General features: G+C 40.9%; 1 protein-coding gene across 4 annotated transcripts in view; it reads right to left on the minus strand.

Annotated features, from left to right (window-relative positions):
• Nucleotides 1-20,639, minus strand: part of LOC143710936 (phosphofurin acidic cluster sorting protein 2) — a 79,693-nt gene that overhangs the window by 4,221 nt on the left and 54,833 nt on the right. For 2 of the 4 annotated variants that reach the window (XM_077202195.1, XM_077202186.1), the window contains exons 15-24: nt 18,965-19,071; nt 18,680-18,834; nt 17,073-17,183; nt 16,876-16,978; nt 10,597-10,629; nt 5,745-5,787; nt 3,977-4,019; nt 3,734-3,875; nt 1,657-1,880; nt 885-998 (exon numbers count right to left, since the gene is read on the minus strand). In XM_077202195.1, the coding sequence (XP_077058310.1) occupies nt 885-998; nt 1,657-1,880; nt 3,734-3,875; nt 3,977-4,019; nt 5,745-5,787; nt 10,597-10,629; nt 16,876-16,978; nt 17,073-17,183; nt 18,680-18,834; nt 18,965-19,071 (1,075 nt within the window). The remainder of the gene's footprint in view (nt 1-884; nt 999-1,656; nt 1,881-3,733; nt 3,876-3,976; nt 4,020-5,744; nt 5,788-10,596; nt 10,630-16,875; nt 16,979-17,072; nt 17,184-18,679; nt 18,835-18,964; nt 19,072-20,639) is intronic. The other 2 variants (XM_077202212.1, XM_077202204.1) reach the window with 1 other exon arrangement.

Genomic DNA, 20,639 nt, shown 5'->3' on the forward strand with positions numbered 1-20,639 from the left:
ATATCTGCTTATTTTCATCTGTATTTCTTGGTCTATATGTCGAAACAAACACTGTATTGTCTGTCTTTTATCATCTCTCTGATTGGGGAAAAAACAATAAAAAAGAGTTAAACTAAAATGATCTATGATCAAGTTGAATGTTTTTTTTTAAGAAAAATCTTCTGCCCACCAAAGCGGCCTTTATTTGATCAAAATACAGATAAAACAGTAATATTGTGAAAATTATTACACATTTTTCAATGTGAAAATTTCCTGTAATGATAAAGCTGTATTTTCAGCATCACATGATCCTTCAGAAATCAGTCTAATATGAGGATTTGCTGCTCAAGAAACATTCATTATTATTATCAGTGTTGAAAACAGTTGTGATGCTTCAGATTTTTATGGAAACCAAGATACATCTTTAATCAATAGAATGAATGAATGAATGAGGCATTTATATAGCGCTTTCATATGTTACTGTACACCTAAAGCGCTTTACAATCATGTCAGGGAATCTTTCCTCAACACCACCAGTTGGAATGTTGCAAATTTATTAGAAACATAAATCTTTTTTATTATAAAAGTCTTTAAGTCCTCCTGTAGTCCATAAAACTCATCTTTGATCACCAAAATGACATATTTAAAGGTGTCTTCCTTAAAAAAAAGTTTCTTCTTGCCTTAAAATAGCTTGCATGTAACTCGACACCCTTGCCTCAGTTAGTATATGGTTCAATGAATATGCAAATGAGCCCCGCCTCCACTCACTCACAGCAGTAATGCTATAAAGTATTGCACTAATGACCACAGGGTGGCAGTCATGTGCACTGTGTGTGTGTGTGTGTGTGTGTGTGTGTGTGTGTGTGTGTGTGTGTGTGTGTGTGTGTGTGTGTGTGCTGGTTTACCCTTCAGCATGGTGTGCTGGTGTTTGGCGGTGCAGATGAGCCTGCTGATGCTGTCGATCACCTGACTCTTAGAGTCCACGTCCTTCTCTTTCAGCTTCTTGCTCAGGAAAATCACTGGAAGGAAACCAGACATGAAGCTTAAGCACAACCTTTATATTAGTGGTGGGGGGAAAATCGATTCTGTTCAGTATCGCGATATTTTGCGTACGCAATTATATCGATACAGTAGCGCAATATTTAATTATAAAATGACCTGGTTTACTTTTGGGTTTTCTCCATTGGTTTTCTCAGAGTTTACTCTGATCATTTACATTTGCGTATTACATCCACAAATGGATGGCTTGAAAATGGCTTCACTATTATAACCGGTTGAACACGACGCTCCGTCTTCTTTCAAATCGAAAGTGTGGGTACATTACAGTTTTATGATTATTCTCAGGTTTATGTTACTCTATTATGTCTGCTTCATGTTACTCTATTGTATTTAAATTTTTGCACTTCAGTTAATGTGTAGAAGATAATGTTTACAGAATTAAATGTGACTTTTGAAGTGAGTTGAGCAGTCTTATTTTTACTCATTTTTTGTAATTCCTTTGAATAATATGGGAGACATTAATCGAAATATATCGCAGAGTCGAATCGCAATACTTGCTGTATCACAAGAATCGCAATACTATTGAATCGTGGCCCAAATATCGCAATACTATGGAATCCTCACATTTTTGCCAATTCCCACCCCTACTTTACATCAGCTCAGTTCACACCAACTCACCTTTCTTGTTCTTCTCCTTCATGACGACGGTCATGGCCATGCCGGGAGGGGGTGTCGGCTCGCCTCCGGCGGGGATTCGGGAAACCTGCAGCGAGCGGAAGTTACTCTTCAGGGTGTTCTTAATCCCCACGTCTCTCTTCTCGCCCTCTTTCTTCTTCTCTGCGCCCTGTAGCGTCCAGTAGTCCACCTGAAGACCCATCACCTCCCCACCGCTGCCTGGAGAACTGCACACACACATAAGTGAGTAATAAGGTACTCGAGGCTAGTGCTGTATGGTGAACGGGTCACGGCTGACGGGCGTTGTTAGGCTCGATGCCAAAACCCCTTCAGCGTGACTTATTCACCATACAGCACTAGCCTCGAGTACCTTATTGCTTTTATAAAACGGTTACCACACATTACAAATATTAAATCCGAAAAGTATGTATCAATGCAACTTTTATGAAATAAAATCAATAAAAGCCTTCCTTCCTCTGGAAAAATAGTACCTGACCGTGAACAGCGACAGAAGTTACATACATTATTTCGACATTAGATGGCGGCAAAGACTGTCTTTATGAGTGAGTCAGTCAGTAGAGAAGACTTTTAAATTTAAAAACGACTCAAACTTGTGAACACGGAAAATCAAGACGCAACTGAAAAATCATAGGGTGTTATGACACGGGAAAACCCCTTAACTGTTAAAAGGACAAGATATCGCAGCGGACATTCAAACGATTTTTATTATGAATATAGGACTGACCTGAAGGAGGATAAATCTACTGTAAACGTACACTCGCTTACTCGATCTCCCATATTGCTCTTCTCTATAAGCTTCAATGAACAATATCAGTGGTTGCTAGGGGTGTTGTGTAGTGATACACAGAACCGTTGGGTGAAGCGACCATAGCCGTGTTTTATCCATAGACAGTAAAAGAAATGGACACAGAGACCCCCTTGATTTCAAAGGAGAAAACTGAAGCCCATTAGAGCACTTCCTGTCTGATGGCTGAGCGACTGCACAGGCTCAAACTGAGCATGATGACAGTCTGACAGTTTTAAATCTTCTAGTAGCTGTGCCAAGACAAATCTGAATCACCTAATTCCTCAAACACGTTGTTGAAATATTTTGTCCCGTTGCTTTTATGGACTCTCTATCTATGGGCTTCTCCCTTGACTTTATCCCTCTATGTCCCCCGATTGCCTCATAGACAGTAAAAGATTGCCTGCGAGCTTCTCCTCCTGTCTACCCGGGTTCGAATCCACTGTGAGACACCAATGTGTCCCTGAGCAAGACACTTAACCCCTAGTTGCTCCAGAGGCGTGCGACCTCTGACATATAGCAATTGTAAGTCGCTTTGGATAAAAGCGTCAGCTAAATGAATAAATGTAAATGTAAAATGTCTATACGGTAATTTCTCTACTGTGCGACAGAGAGTCTCGTGGTTCTGACGCAATCGTTAGCCTGTTTTTACAAAAACGGCTTCTACTATACGGTATCCATAACATAAGATACAAAGTAATGGAGCCTTTTATACATTGTCGTGTTTCTTTAGAAATAAATAATGGACAAATGAAGTCTTTGGACGCCTCAGATGTAAAGTTATTCGCTGTCAGAGTGACGCCAAAATGAATGGGAGTCAATGGAATGCTAACAGCAGGTGAAGTTCTGCTTCAATGGCGGCGCCCGCGAGGCTTCAGTTTCCGGCTGATGGATTACCCGCTTGGTTTTATCCTGAAAAAATACAGCTATTGACCAATCAGAATCAAGGATTAAAACTAACTGTTTTATAAGTGTGAAATAAGAGTAGATGATGTACGCAAAAACGCTTTTTCACTGGCACCAATGCCACGTTCGACTCGTCATCATGCTCATTTCTCACTGAAATGGTTAACATGGCTGCCTAGATCTAGGCCATTAAGTGCGTCCCAAATCGCATACTTGTGCACAATTCTACGCCATTTTGCAGTATAAATAGTGCGAGGAGTGCGTTAACACAGAAAAAGTGCACTTTAAAAGTACCCGGATGATGCACTTATCTAACCGAAAAAAGTAAGTGTGTGATGTTGTAGAGTGTTAGTGTGGAGATCCTCGTACCCTGCTCCAGAGAGACCGGCGGACACAGACGGGGATGATGGAGGGGTGCAGGCCATGTCCTTCCCGTACGCCGTTCCCGTCTGTGCCGGAGGAGACGAGAGAATGTTCACACTGCCCACCATCACTGCATCATCAGAGTCCACTGCCACACACACACACACACACACACACACACACATCAGTCATATTTCACTGCTGTCAGTGTTTTTATTGGGATCTTTCTTGGCTAAATGTGAATGCTACCTGATGTGGATAAGCTGTGCTCCACAATTCCCACTTTCACCAACTGCAAGAAAACACATCCAAATCCTGAATTACTTAAAGTCCCCCTGTGGTGAAACGTTTTTAATGTTGTTTTATGTCTATGTGGTGTTTTTAATATGCTTTAAGACAAATCATGTGTACATTCATAAATCAATAACATTGCTGAGTATTTTCTCCTTAAAACTGCATACTATTGTTTATATTATTTCTGCAGTATTTTCCATATTTATAGTATTCATAACTGCAAAATATACAGCCAGCACTGTGCATAATACTGTATCCCACAATGCAATGCTTTTGACTTGGCCTTCCATTTTCAATGCAATGGCATTTCGATCAAATGATAAGCCAAGAACAAGATGTTGATAATGGTTTGTTCCAATGCATTTTTACACCATATTGGGTTAAAACACAAAATGTCTTGCTAACAGAAGAGAAATGTAGCGTAATATTGTTTTAAACATTTATCTTTGCACACTGAACTTTTAAATATTTTAATATACAATATACAGTAATATGGAAACTTTTTTACGCCACAGAATAAAACATTTTTAAAGATAATTGCGACTTTTTATCTCACAATTGCGAGTTTACATTACGACTTTATTTCTCAGAACTGTGAGATAAAAAGTCGCAATTACCTCTTTTATTTTTTATTCTGTGGCGTAAACAAGCTTCCATAGTTATCAGGACATAATTTGCTCTACATATCCTACAAATTTGGTAAAAAAAAGAGCCTGAAACTTTAACTTTAAGTCTTGTTTTTTCTTTCCAATAAGCAAAAAGAAGTGATGTTGTATGTATACATGATAAATGATTATATGAGCAGTTTTGTTATATTTATTTGTATATGAGGTTTGCCAATTTTGCAACCCATTACCAAAATTTTTATCTCTGAATGCAAATTTGAGTGATTCCATTATTTTCCTGCAATAAACATTAAATTAACAACATTTTATGAGCGTAGGCGACACTTAAAACAGTTTTCTAACAATCATTTTGCTAACGGGGTTGAATGGTTGAGCTTTATGAGGTTGACCTCAAAATTTATGTAAAATTGATAAAGTAGATTATTTGGTAGCACTTAATTTTACAGTCCTGTTCCCCATCACTTATTATATTAATTGCCTAACTAGATACTAAAACCCTGAACCTACCCTTAACTCATGTAGTTACCTTACTGTATATTACCACACTTTCTCAGGTAAGTACACGTACTGTAAAATAAAGTGTAAAATAAACTAGTTACTAATTTAAATATATATTAAGAGGTAATTCATTATTTAATCATAATTAAAATTAATGCTGGGCAACGATTAATCGTGAAGTTTGTGTTTACATAATATATGTGTGTGTACTGTGTATAATTATTTTGTATATATAAATACACACACATGCATGTATATTTTTAAGAAAAAATTGTTATTTATATATAAAATGTTTATATTTATATATAATGTAGGCTAAGTGATGTAAAGTTATATATACATGCAAATATTTCTTAAATGTATACACGCGTATACATTGTGTATTTATATATACAAAATAATTATACACAGTACACACACATATATTATGTAAACACAAACTTAACGATTAATCGCTGCCCAGCACTAATTAAAATATAACAAAATATACATATAAACCATATTTCTCACTCCAATGCTTTTGTAATTCGACCAAGTATTATATTTTCAGCTTTACAACAACAACAGAGAGGAAATGAAAGAGAAAAAGCATTTCTCACCCCAATGAACGGGACAAACTTCTGGCAGGAGTCTTCGTCAGGGCTGTGGAGGTCAGAGAGGAGGCAAGCGTGAGGTTAGGCTGTGTGTGTGTGAGGTTAGGCTGTGTGTGTGTGAGGTTAGGCTGTGTGTGTGTGAGGTTAGGCTGTGTATGTGTGAGGTTAGGCTGTGTGTGGCTGGCTCATGGTGAGGGTGAGGGCTCATGCCATGAGAGGACGCTGGGAAAGCTTCTTACATCCTCCACCAGTCAGCGGGGTGTAAGGCTGCAGGCGATGGGCACGCTTCAGCACTCAACTCAATCATATACAGTCTTTCGTGGCATTTCCCAAGAGTCGTCTACAACCGATACAAGCTACTCTCCAAGACTCAGAACACAAGGAACTTCTCAAATTCTCAATTTAGTCGAGGGTGGCTGACCAAAACAGGGCTGTCACAAGTGGAGTCTCGTATGCCAGACTTTTGACTATCGGCATAATGACCATTGACTATTGGCTATGTTTACATGCACAACTTTTGTTTCAATCGGACTGAATTCATTCCGATTGATGAATCTGAATGTAGTTTTTACATGAACGCTAAACATTTGATCGGGTTGATCCAATCGCGACTTCCAATCGATATTGATTTTTTAAATTTTTGCTCTCTGCGCAAATATAAAGAGTTTCCCGCTGTTTGCGCATAATAACTATTTTCCAACACTGGTTCTTTATTTTTTTTTAAACGCAGTAAACCTTTCCATTTCTGGTAGTAATTTGGAGACAATGATCATATGAACCATTGTGCCGCTGCTTATATTATATTTATCACGCAGTAAAAATGCCCAAAACCAGTGGTCTGTGGATGAGAGTATGAAACCAGGACTGGAGGACGTTCTCCTGCTCCACTTCACAGACGCAGTGAAATTTACGAATGAAGGGACACTCATTTATGACACTTTATTCAACAGTATAGATATATACACTAGATGTCACCTTGGCTACGGCAGTTCATTGGAACGATTGCGTCCATAGAGCCGCCATCATGGAACAGGGGAGACCCTCCTCTTTAATGCATCAGCGTCAATGTAGGAAAAGGTCTAACGGAAATAAAATCACCATAAATCGTCATGAATGCGATTTTCTAATTTTTTTGGTTCGTTCCAACGGTCAGACATGTATTTATCATTGAGTCCAGAGAATTTTTTTTTTTTTTTTTTTACAAAATGTCACATTCTTGTGAAATGTAATCCCTTGCTGCCTGGTTTTTAGATTTAGATAGTCCGGCATCATCCATGAATTCAAGCAAGACAAAAGGGAGTGCAGTATGCAATCGAGGTATATATCCACGACATAATATGCAACCGATTAGCGAATAATTTCATAAAAATTGAAGCTAAAGCCTATATGTTAGTCCCAGCGCAAGCAGCGCCTCATACGCTGACCATTCAAATGGGAAACACACAAATTGAGGAACAGCTATGTTCGTGCACAGCAGGGTAAGTGAAATGTGAAAATACTCTAATAATTATAAATCAAACAGCTTATCCATAAATCTTGTGGAATAACACTAACAACGGGGGAGACGCGATCGGATTGGGTTAAAGTTACTCAGTCAGGGGTAACTTAGGCCCTAGTAGGCCGTCGATTAACAAAATGCTGAAATATATTTTAAAGTATGTCAGTGAGCCTCCGTCTGTCTTTAATCGTCTTATTTTACGTTAAAATACTGTATATGCATCATGAACAAAGAACCGTCATTATTTCCAACTTCCAAGCAATAGGTGTTTTTGTTAATCCTGTGGACATGTAGTTGTGAATGGGGTCTCCACACTGCAGATCCACGCACATCATTTCTCCTCTTGGCTTTTAGATTTTCGGGAAGGAAAAAAATTCCACTCCCCCATCCAAACTTTTAGGATACCGGGTATCAGATTATCACAATCCATATGCACAACGCTTCAGCATGTTTCCCTTGCTCGAAAGCTTGCCAGACCTCCCGAGCCTAGTTACGGTTGCTAAGACACAATTGGCCAGTGGCGGTTTTCGGGCGTGGCTTAGCAAAGGGTCAATTTACTCACCCCCACGTCATCCTAGATGTTCATGTCTTTCTTTCTACAGTCGAAAAGAAATTAAGGTTTCTGAGGAAAACATTCCAGGATTTTTCTCCCGTATAGTGACTTCAATGGAGTCCAACGGGTTGAAGGTCCAAATGTGAGTTTCAGTGCAGCTTCAAAGTCTCGACACGATCCCAGCCGAGGAATAAGAGTCTGATCTAGACAAACCAGCGATTGTATATTAGCCTGGCTCTGCCCTCCTACGTATATCCGCTCAATTTTAATTTTCCTTCAGTACTAGTCTGGGATTGTGCTGTAGTCTTTGGTTTTCTCCGGTCAATTTTTTACCGGGCCAATCAGCGAACAGAGGGAGTGGCTGAGAACGATGACGTTGATGTCATGCGTTATTCTGAGTTGCAGTTCAGTAATGGCGGCGGAGAAAGATGCGAGCGAAGCCATTCGGTCCTTTGTGGCAACGCTGCCGAATATCAAGAAGTTAAAGCCGAAGCAAGAACAATCTTTGCTTAGTTTTGTTGATGGCCATGATGTTGTGGACCTCCTCCCCACCGGGTTCGACATGACATACGTCACGACCAAACGTTAGCGATTGGTTATGGCAGATCGAGAGTGACTCTGGGCAGATCCAACAGTTTTAGACTTCAATAGAGTACCCGCCTACAAGGAAGTTAACACTTGTCAATGGAGCGGTGCCAGACTCTATGTACAAATGAAATGTACGAGAGTCTGGTGGGACCAGCTAGTTATATACACTCACCTAAAGGATTATTAGGAACACCATACTAAAACTGTGTTTGACCCCCTTTCGCCTTCAGAACTGCCTTAATTCTACATGGCATTGATTCAACAAGGTGCTGAAAGCATTCTTTAGAAATGTTGGCCCATATTGATAGGATAGCATCTTGCAGTTTATGGAGATTTGTGGGATGCAAAATTAACAAAATTGCTTAAATCACCTTTATTTCCCATTCTGACATTCAGTTTGGAGTTCAGGAGATTGTCTTGACCAGGACCGCACCCCTAAATGCATTGAAGCAACTGCCATGTGATTGGTTGATTAGATAATTGCATTAATGAGAAATTGAACAGGTGTTCCTAATAATCCTTTAGGTGAGTGTATACTTTTTAACCACAAATGGTCGTCTTGCACGTCCATGACTTCACGGGTTACGTACTCGCGTTGAAAGGTAATGAATAGGCGGAAAATGTAGGGTAGGGCGAAAAACCTTAAAATCGTCCAACGTTAGTATTTGCACATTGGCATTGTAAACACTGGGTCGGTACTTCCGCCTACGTCACGCTACGTAATGTGTGGCGCATCACAACTAGTGCAAGATGAGCATTTGTGGTTAAAAAGTATATATATTTTTATATTTTTTTTATAAAAATGGCGGATAGTTTGTCTAGATCAGACTCTTATTCCTCGGCTGGGATCGTGTCGAGACTTTGAAGCTGCACTGAAACTCACATTTGGACCTTCGACCCATTGGACTCCATTGAAGTCACTATACGGGAGAAAAATCCTGGAATGTTTTTCTCAAAAACCTTAATTTCTTTTCGACTGAAGAAAGAAAGACATGAACAACTTATATGATGTAGGGGTGAGTAAATTATCAGGACATTTTAATTCTGAAGTGAACAAATCCTTATATAGTTGAGTAATGAACACAATCATGAAACTGATCGCTTTGATTAACTTAATATTCCAAATATTAACAACAAGTAATCTTCAAGTCTCCATCAACTAACACAACGGTATCACACTTGCAAGTTTGAACCCGCAACCTTTCAGTTGCCACATTTTCAACCACTAACCCACACCAGCCTACTTCACTCCTCTCTTTTCAGAGTTAGTCACCAACCATTTCTTATTTCCAAACCTGTTAAACAAAACTAAACCATTTAAAGACACAAAAAGACTGAATTATGAAAACACAGAACACACAGTGAGCAAAAACTAGTATTCACGCAGACAGGTGTGTGAGGTATAACACACTGAGGCCTCATCCACACTACTCCGTTTTAGTTTAGAAACGGTGAATTAAAACAAATACGATCTCCGTCCACACCAGCGTTTTAGCTGCGTATTAGAACTGATCTCCGTCCACATTAAAACGACTGAAAATGCCGATCACGTCACCATTTACCTACACTGGGCGTGCACGTGCCGGTGTAAACAGGAATCAGATTGACTATTCCTCAGATTTCGCCGAGGTTGATAAGTGGCAATCTGGACATTCGAAAGTTTTCGCACCATTCCTCAGGAACCACAACTTCATTGATGAAATTATCCTACCATGCGCTGGTTCTTCCCGGCTTAACCCAAAACCGACACTCCATGTACGGTCGATTCCGCTGCTGCACACGGGAATTGTCACAGATCGCTGGAATAATAGCTTGCCTCCGGCGCTTGTAGGCAGTTATAGCATTGTAAAATGCAGAATTTACTTGCACTAACGTAACTTGTAGTCCAGGCTGTTGTTGTATGTTTTCTTCCGTTGTATGATGACACCCAGAGAGCCGAGGGTGAGCCTCTGCGTCATCGTTTCTAAAGTCCTTCGCATTGACCCGTCTACATTAAAACGCCCTCCGGAGATTCAAAACGCAAAACGGGGTCGGCAGCGTTTCTAAACTTCTCCGTTTTAGGTCTTCGTTTTTGCCGTTTTAGTGTGGACGGGAGGTGCAAACGTAGCAAAAGGTCTGCGTTTCTAAACTAAAACGTAGTAGTGTGGATGGGGCCTGAGAGCATGAGTGATTTAAACCACAGCAAACATGGACAGCAACCCAAACACACGATTAGGTACCTGATGTAAAAATCAAAATACAAACTTCTCTTCCTTGGAGGCAAAAACAAAAGAAAAGGAGGTAAAAGACCCAAAGCATAACAGTTACTGCACCATCCTCAACACACATCTTCTTCTCAATGACAAAATAAAACCAGATCAAACAAATGGGTGACATAATTAGAAAAAAATTAAATAAAATGCAAGCGCAACTGATTATAAGAGGCTTTCGATCTACTTTATGGACTAATTGACTATAATGATTATGATACCCATAATAATTCGTCTCATGAATCATGTCTGTGTCACATTTCACCCCAAAACCAAAACAAATAAGAACTGATTTATATTGCGGAAGAAAAACAAATCATAATTAATATTTTTCATTATGAAGATTAAGTCTTTAAGGAACATTAAGATTATTTTATGACAATCAATCACATTTTCCCTAAATCCTCATTACAGCAAAATGCACAATTTTACTTTTTTTGTGGAAATTGTAAATGTTTTTTTCTTCAGGTTCTTTACTGTAATAAATAATTATTACAGTAAAGAATCCAATAAATGTTTTTCATGAAAACAATGCAATACATTTTAATTGACCTAAAATAATCTTACTTAGTGTAATGTTGCTGTTTGAGCAAGAAAAAGCTCTGCAAATTTACAAAGTCCCTCCAGCGGGAGTTATTCTCTATATCAGTGTCACTGCTTCTGAACTCCATTGTAGTCTTGAGTTTCTTCCGGGAACAAACACATCATAATATTCCTCATTTAAATAATTCATACACAGAATAAAGGGGCGGGGTCTGATTGAGTTAATTCGTTGTGTGTTGAAACTGGCGGTTATGTTAAGGGGCGGGACATTTCCCAAACACACTCGAAGCTGTTAACCAATCACAAGACACTGCTCCAGCCAACCAATCAGAGCACACTTTGCTTTTCAGAAGGAGGGGCTTCATAGAGACAGGAAGTAAACTTTACAGAAGCGTTACTGACAGACTGGGAAGAGAGGAGCTGCAACAATGGAGAATATGGGGATTTTTATTTTTTTGGAGCAACTAAGCATGACATTTCTTTTTAAGACTTTGTAAAAGCGAATAATATGGCCTCTTTACATAAAATACAACGTTTTTCTTTTGAATTTGGGGTGAAATCTGACCTGGATAATTTTCCTTGATAAATTTTGTAAGATTACAAAGGTTAGTTCACCCAAAAATGAAATTTCTGTAATAAATTACTCACCCTCATGTCGTTCCCAACCCGTAAGACTTTCGTTCATCTTTAAAACACAGATGAAGATCGTTTTGATGATATCTGAGAGCATTCTGTCTCTCAATTGACAGCTAATCCATATGAATTGAGCAGTTTGGTCCAAATTTTCTGAAGAGACTCGATCGCTTTAGATTTAGGCCTTTATTCACATTGAGGCCCAATCCCAATTCTACCCCTTTGCCTTTGTCTACCCCTACCCCTAACCCTTCGCCTTCCCCTTGACCCTTGAAACAGAGTGGCAAGGCGTAGGGGTGAAAATATTCCCCTAAGAAATGGGACACCACTACTACACCGTTACACATCATTATACGTCGTAGCGCCTACGTCACAGGAGATGCGCCAATGTTTATCACAAACTGCCAAGATGCCGTCGACAGCTGCAGTCATCTCAGTTGCGTGGGTCAGTTCTTTTTTTGCATTTGTCTTGTGACGTAAGTTTGCTGGTGGATCAGTTTATGGTAACGTTATATATGATGGGTGCAAAATGGACTTATTTGGACTTAAAGAAACGTTGCTCGCTGTCAGACTGGTTGATCTGATCATGTTGCAAAAAGCATGAAACTGTAAGCACTGTTCGTTTATATCATGTTCACATATAACCACAAGAAAACAATGCGTTCATAGCAGATGTACGGTAAAATATAAGCCAATTCCCTTCCGCGATTACATTCACCAGTTATCAGACATGTAAATATGTTGCGGGACTATCGTTAGCAAACTATAGCGATTTTGGCGAATTTTTTTTTTACAAACGTTTCTTTGAAGAAACTGACCGTAAATATGAACACAAGATTGAATGTAACATAAAGCAAATCATTATTTGTTCTTAAAATACTTATTAAAGCACAAAATTTGTACATTTATGGGTCTTGTTTTTTGCTTGGGCAGCCATTTTGTGTCTGTAGCCGGTGTATGCAGTGACACTTCTCATACACCTTCGTTTGAAGTGTGGTCCCGAAAAATCTTCGTTTGAAGGGCTATCTGGCCCTTCCCCTTAGCCCTCCCCCTCCAACCAAAATAGAATCGGGACAGCCCTACCCCTTCACGTGCACGTGCAAAACAGAGGGGAAGGGGAAAGTGAAGGGGTAAGGGGTAGAATTGCAATTCAAAAAATAAAATAAAAATTCTAAACACATTAGAAAAAGTTTTTCACCATTGCAGTGTTCAGGATTTTCTGGGCGGGGCTAAAACGAGTCTCTGAGGCTGGCCCCTCCCCTAACAATATAACTAGAGCACATTCACATCAGTTTGCCGCTCAATCGCGAGTTACTGTCAGTACTATTAGTTACTACAGCCAACAGTTTGCTTGCTAGATATGCCTTCGTCACGGAAATGCGTATTACCTGGATGCCATCACTTACAAAACAGATCGGTTTCCTTATTTAAATTAAATTAAATTTGTGAAGAGCCACCTTGATGGAGAGTTGAGGATCACCGCCAGAACCTGCCTCTGTAGTGATCATTTTACACAGGATAGTTATAAACTGGGATTGTCAGAGACAACAGGGATTCACTGATAATCCGCTGTTACTGATGAATGGGGCCGAACCGACTATCTCCCGCCTCGGCCTTCATCCTCCCGTGGTTTCAGCGCAGCCAGCAGACATGCCCCCAGCGTTTGAGAGCAAAGAATACTGCTCATTTTTTGCTCAAGATTTTGATATCTTATTTTATATACTTGGCAGCTTTTTTCATCATTCAAATTTGGCTGGGTGGCTAATAATATATTTTTCTGTGGTGTGACAAACTCAGAAGACATACTTAACAGGGACTTTAAACATTGATCAGCGAACATAAACATTAGCTTGGTTCTTGAAGAAGCTCAAACATGCTGCGTTACACAAGAATTAACCTCATTGGTTCTTGCAGTTGCTCAAACGTGCTGCGTTACACTAGAATGAACCTCACTGGTTCTTGCAGAAGCTCAAACGTGCTGCGTTACACAAGAATTAACCTCATTGGTTCTAGCAGAAGCTCAAACGTGCTGCGTAACACAAGAAAGAACCTCATTGGTTCTAGCAGAAGCTCAAACGTGCTGCGTTACACAAGAAAGAACCTCATTGGTTCTTGCAGAAGCTCAAACGTGCTGCGTTACACAAGAAAGAACCTCATTGGTTCTTGCAGAAGCTCAAACGTGCTGCGTTACACAAGAATTAACCTCATTGGTTCTTGCAGAAGCTGAAACGTGTTGCGTAACACGACAATGAACCTCATTGGTTCTTGCTGAAGCTCAAACGTGCCGCGTAACACGAGAATGAACCTCATTGGTTCTCGCTGAAGCTCAAACGTGCTGCGTAACACGAGAATGAACCTCATTGGTTCTCGCTGAAGCTCAAATGTGCTGCGCAACACAGCTGTTACTGATGAATGGGGCCGAACCGACGATCTCCCGCCTCGGCCTTCATCCTCCCCGTGGTTTCAGCGCAGCCAGCAGACATGGGTGGTGATGGCGCAGTGGATAAGACACATGCCTTTGGTGTGAGAGACCCGGGTTCGAATCCACTATGAGACACCAATGTGTCCCTGAGCAAGACACTTAACCCCTAGTTCCTCTGAAATATAGCAATTGTAAGTCGCTTTGGATAAAAGCGTCAGCTAAATGAATAAATGTAAGCATGAACCTCAATGGTTCTCGCTGAAGCTCAAACGTGCTGCGTTACACAAGAATGAACCTCATTGGTTCTTGAAGAAGCTCAAACGCGCTGCGCATGAACCTCATTGGTTCTCGCTGAAGCTCAAACGTGCTGCGTAACACGAGAATGAACCTCATTGGTTCTTGCAGAAGCTCAAACGTGCTGTGTTACACAAGAAAGAACCTCATTGGTTCTTGCAGAAGCTCAAACGTGATGCGTTACACAAGAATGAACCTCATTGGTTCTTGCAGAAGCTCAAACATGTTGCGTAACACGACAATGAACCTCATTGGTTCTTGCTGAAGCTCAAACGTGCCGCGTAACACGAGAATGAACCTCATTGGTTCTTGCAGAAGCTCAAACGTGCTGCGTTACACAAGAATTAACCTCATTGGTTCTTGCAGAAGCTGAAACGTGTTGCGTAACACGACAATGAACCTCATTGGTTCTTGCTGAAATGTGCTGCGAAACACGAGAATGAACCTCATCGGTTCTTGAAGAAGCTCAAACGTGCTGCGTAACATGACAATGAACCTCATTGGTTCTCGCTGAAGCTCAAACGTGCTGCGTAACACGAGCATGAACCTCATTGGTTCTCGCTGAAGCTCAAACGTGCCGCGTAACACGAGAATGAACCTCATTGGTTCTCGCTGTAGCTCAAACGTGCAGCGTAACACGACAATGAACCTCATTGGTTCTCGCTGAAGCTCAAACGTGCTGCGTAACACGACAATGAACCTCATTGGTTCTCGCTGAAGCTCAAACGTGCTGCGTAACACGAGCATGAACCTCATTGGTTCTCGCTGAAGCTCAAACGTGCCGCGTAACACGAGAATGAACCTCATTGGTTCTCGCTGTAGCTCAAATGTGCTGCGAAACACGAGAATGAATCTCATTGGTTCTTGCAGAAGCTCAAACGTGCCGCGCAACACGAGAATGAACCTCATTGGTTCTCGCTGTAGCTCAAATGTGCTGCGAAACACGAGAATGAACCTCATCGGTTCTTGAAGAAGCTCAAACATGTTGCGTAACACGACAATGAACCTCATTGGTTCTCGCTGTAGCTCAAATGTGCTGCGAAACACGAGAATGAACCTCATTGGTTCTTGCAGAAGCTCAAACGTGCCGCGCAACACGAGAATGAACCTCATTGGTTCTCGCTGTAGCTCAAACGTGCTGCGAAACACGAGAATGAACCTCATCGGTTCTTGAAGAAGCTCAAACATGTTGCGTAACACGACAATGAACCTCATTGGTTCTCGCTGAAGCTCAAACGTGCTTCGTAACACGAGAATGAACCTCATTGGTTCTCTCTATAGCTCAAACGTGCTGCGCAACACGAGAATGAACCTCATTGGTTCTCTCTATAGCTCAAACGTGCTGCGCAACACGAGAATGAACCTCATTGGTTCTCTCTATAGCTCAAACGTGCTGCGCAACACGAGAATGAACCTCATTGGTTCTCGCTGAAGCTCAAACGTGCTGCGTAACACGAGAATGAACCTCATTGGTTCTCGCAGAAGCTCAAATGTGCAGCGTAACACGAGAATGAACCTCATTGGTTCTCGCTGAAGCTCAAACGTGCTGCGTAACACAGCTGTTACTGATGAATGGGGCCGAACCGACGATCTCCCGCCTCGGCCTTCATCCTCCCGTGGTTTCAGCGCAGCCAGCAGACATGAACCTCAATGAACCTCATTGGTTCTCGCTGAAGCTCAAACGTGCTGCGTTACACAAGAATGAACCTCATTGGTTCTTGAAGAAGCTCAAACGTGCTGCACAACACGAGAATGAACCTCATTGGTTCTCGCTGAAGCTCAAACGTGCTGCGTAACACGAGAATGAACCTCATTGGTTCTCGCTGAAGCTCAAACGTGCTGCTTAACACGAGAATGAACCTCATTGGTTCTTGCAGAAACTCAAACGTGCTGCGTTACACAAGAATGAACCTCATTGGTTCTCGCTGAAGCTCAAACGTTGCTCGTGAAGCGAACATGCTTGAGCTTCCGTCTACTATAACCGGTGTGTAAGTTGATGAATGTTTATATGTAAATAAAAGCCTAAATTCAATCTGTTCATCATATAAAGCGATTGAGTCTCTCCAGAAAATTTGGACTAAACTGCTCAATTCATATGGATGAATTTTATTCTCTCTCTGTGAACTTTTTGAAGAGTACAGAAAGTTCTAAGATTTCATCAAAAAGACCTTCATTTGTGTGGTCTTCAAAGTCTGATGGGTATGGGAAGACATGAGGGTGAGCAATTAATGACAGAATTTTCATGTTTGAGTAAACCTTCCCTTTAACTCTTTACATCATCATGGAAACAAACTTTATACAACTGTTTTTTAACTAGATGTTGAATAAACATACAGTACATTTACACAAGACAATACCTTTTCTGCTTATAGGTAAGCATTGCTTCAGAAATAGGGAACTGGTGGGAGAGATTCGCTCCAGCCAGATACTGTGAGACGCGTCCGGCCACGTCAATATTATCTGTGGACATTTTCAAAACATCACACGCTTTAAGGCACAGCATCAATGTGTATCAAATCATATTTGAAGAGCCCATATTAGCAGATGCTCTAACCTGAAGTGGGAGCTTCTAACCTCCCGAAAATGTCCCGCCATCCTGCGTCCATGAAGATGTTACAGAACTTACTATCAAATGTTGAGATGTATTTGGCCAGTGGATGACAACCTTTCAAAAACAAAGTACATTTTGCTCACATCGGAGTAATACCACATAATAAAAGGACTGTCTTTCACATCAGACTGAAGTCCAAAATAAACACTCGCTTAGCACTAGATATGAATACAAATTGGCTTTGCCCCATAAATAATATCACCTGCTGGGTGGAAACTCTATTTTGAAAATAATACAAGGTTTAATTGAATTGTTCAAATCCTCCCATTAAGCTGCGAAAACTAAAATATGAAAAAATATTCATATGATAGAATATATAGAAAAATAGATTAAACTAGATTAGATTAAATACACTACTGTGTCTCTTCTGCTCACCAACGTTGCCTTTATTTGATCAAACATAAAACAGTAATATTGTGAAATATTATTACAATTTAAAATAGCTGTTTTTTATGTGAATATTGTCACAGACTTTAGTTTGTTTTTCTCAGTCACATGTTCACCTTTGTCTTAGTTTCTTTCCAGCACTCGTTAGTATCCTTGGTTACAGTCATTATGAGTTCTGTGCTCAGCTGTATTTGATTTATCATCTCGTTTGTATTTGCTTTAATAGTTGTACCCTCAGTCACTCTTTGTCCGGTCATGTCTATGTTAGAGGTTGTTTTGTTTGCCTGCCTGTTTGGATTGCCTTTAAAGTCGATTATTAAAGGCTTTTGAAACTTTACTCATCATCTTCTTGTTCTTCCTTCAACCTTGTGTGACAAATATATAGTAAATTGTAATCAACTGTTATCAAAGCTGAATTTTCAGCATCATAACTCCAGTCTTCAGTCACATTATCCTTTAGAAATCATTCTGCTGATTTGTTGCTTAATTATTATCAATTATTATTGGGACTCAAATATTAATAATGGTTCTTATTATTATAAATGTTGAATTGCAAGAACAGTTGCTGCTTAATATTTTTGTGGAAACTGTGATACATTCTTCGATGAATAGACAGTTCCAAAAAGTCTTTGAAAATCTTGAAATCGTTTGTAATATTGTTAATGTCTTTAATGTCACTTTTGATCAATTTAATATGTCCTTGCTGAATAAAAGTATTAGTTTTAATTAATTAATAAAAAAAAATCTTACCTCAAACTTTTAAATGGTAGTGTTCACGGTTTCCACCAAAAATATGAAGCAGCGTCAACACTGATAATAATCAGAAATGTTTCTTGATCATGAAATCATCATATTAGAATGATTTCTGAAGGATCATGTGACATCGAAGACTGGAGTAATGATGCTGAAAATTCAGCATTCATCACAGGAATAAATTACAGTTTAACATATATTCTCATAGAAAACAGCTATTTTAAATTGTGATAATATTTCACAATATTACTGTTTTTACTGTGTTCTCGATCAAATAAATGCAGCCTTGCTGAGCAGAAGAGAATTCTTTCGAAAGCTCCAAACTTTTGACCGGTAGTGTATATTTTTGAGTTATTTATGTTTTTGAGGGTTAATTTTGCAGTGCGCTTCAGATGCTTTATTCTGCTTACCGACAGGAATGATCAGGAAACGAATGTAGCTCAACCAATCAGGCGTCTTGTTGGCGAGTTGCTCCACAAAGCAGCGGAGGACCGTGCTGAGGTAACTCTGATCGCCCACCACTGCCACTTTAATAGTTGGTGGTGTTTGTGCATTACAGTTGCAGCTGTATGAGATTTACAAAATAACACAATGTACTCAAGTTCTCACTAAGACAATATAAGAAATTATAATAAAGGAAGATAGGGGTTATTCTTGTATTGTGAGTGGACAGTGAGGAATTTGAGTGGCCTTACAATCGTTGAATCCTGGTGACGATGGTGTTGAAGGCGGCCTGAACGTCTGCGGGCGAAACGGTGGACACAATAGGCTGCTTGTGCTCCTGAAGAGTCTCATTCAAATACTGCCACAGAAACAGAGGTCACGGGGTCAGAGATCAGCACAAGGGAAATTGTGAGAATGGAAAAAAAGAAACAAGTTATGAGGACAGCAATGTACATAATGGCTATTCCAGAGGTACACGTCTGCCTCAGGGAAAGACAAATGTCCAAATAAATCCAAACAGAGAAGACAAGTGATAAAAAACACTTTGTGTCCCGCGGTTAATGCATCAGCCCTGTTACCATCATAACCAGCTCTTATTAAAATAATGTACGAGTGCACGCGTTTGGGCATGATCAGTCATAAGTATCAAATTATCATAAGTCAATCATAAGTATCAGTAGGGAGCCGTGAGGATGGTGGTTCCTGGTGGAGCTGAGGGGGCAAGGAGCCAAGGTGGAGCCAGAGGTATGAGGAAGCCCAGTGGAGCCACGAGGACGGCGGTCTCTGGTGGAGCTGAGGGGGCGAGGAGCCAAGGTGGAGCCAGAGGTATGAGGAAGCCCAGTGGAGCCGCAAGGACGGCGGTCTCTGGTGGAGCTGAGGGCGCGAGGAGCCAAGGTGGAGCCAGAGGTATGAGGAAGCTCAGTGGAGCCACGAGGACGGCGGTCTCTGGTGGAGCTGAGGGGGCGAGGAGCCAAGGTGGAGCCAGAGGTATGAGGAAGCTCAGTGGAGCCACGAGGACGGCGGTCTCTGGTGGAGCTGAGGGGGCGAGGAGCCAAGGTGGAGCCAGAGGTATGAGGAAGCTCAGTGGAGCCACGAGGACGTCGGTCTCTGGTGGAGCTGAGGGGGCGAGGAGCCAAGGTGGAGCCAGAGGTATGAGGAAGCTCAGTGGAGCCACGAGTACGGCAGTCTCTGGTGGAGCTGAGGGGGCGAGGAGCCAAGGTGGAGCCAGAGGGATGAAGAAGCTCAGTGGAGCCACGAGGACGGCGGTCTCTGGTGGAGCTGAGGGGGCGAGGAGCCAAGGTGGAGCCAGAGGGATGAGAAAAGTCAGTCAGAGGCACAGCCAAGGAGTCCACTCGCCACGCCAGAGCTGGTGGACCTAAGGCCCTAGGTGGATACGAATTGACCTATGGCTAAGCCACGCCCCCAAACACGATGAGCCAATCAAAGTGCGCATAGCTCCCAATACACTCGGACATTCTCTGCTTCCACGTCCATTGAAATGCATTGCAGTTAGTCAGTTTTCATTCGTTTTTATATGTTTTTTCTTGTCATTTTAAGTTTAAAATGGTCAAACAGTGTGCATGGACTACATGCAACTCTGACACTAGGTATCCCGAGAGGCTGGGCGACGGTGTGTATTTTTTACCCTTTCCAAATTAAGCTACATCTCAACCGAGATAATTGTTTGCTCTGGACTAGGTTATGCGGTAGACCACAACACCAACTTAACGTGGATAAATTAAACAAGAATGTCTACATTTGTTCTAAGGTAAGTCAACAAGTATTTGAACGTTATCTTTAACATCTTTAACGTAACGTTAGCCTAACATTAGAGTTAACGTTAGCTTCTAGCTGCGTTGTACATCATGTCACTTAGCTTCATTAATGTATCTGTGAATAACCGAGATAACAAATGTTAACAATGTT

Source organism: Siphateles boraxobius, unplaced genomic scaffold, assembly GCF_051911475.1.
Source record: "Siphateles boraxobius isolate OS27281-9 unplaced genomic scaffold, OSU_SipBor_1 118, whole genome shotgun sequence".
In the NCBI taxonomy this organism is placed as follows: Eukaryota; Metazoa; Chordata; class Actinopteri; order Cypriniformes; family Leuciscidae; genus Siphateles; species Siphateles boraxobius.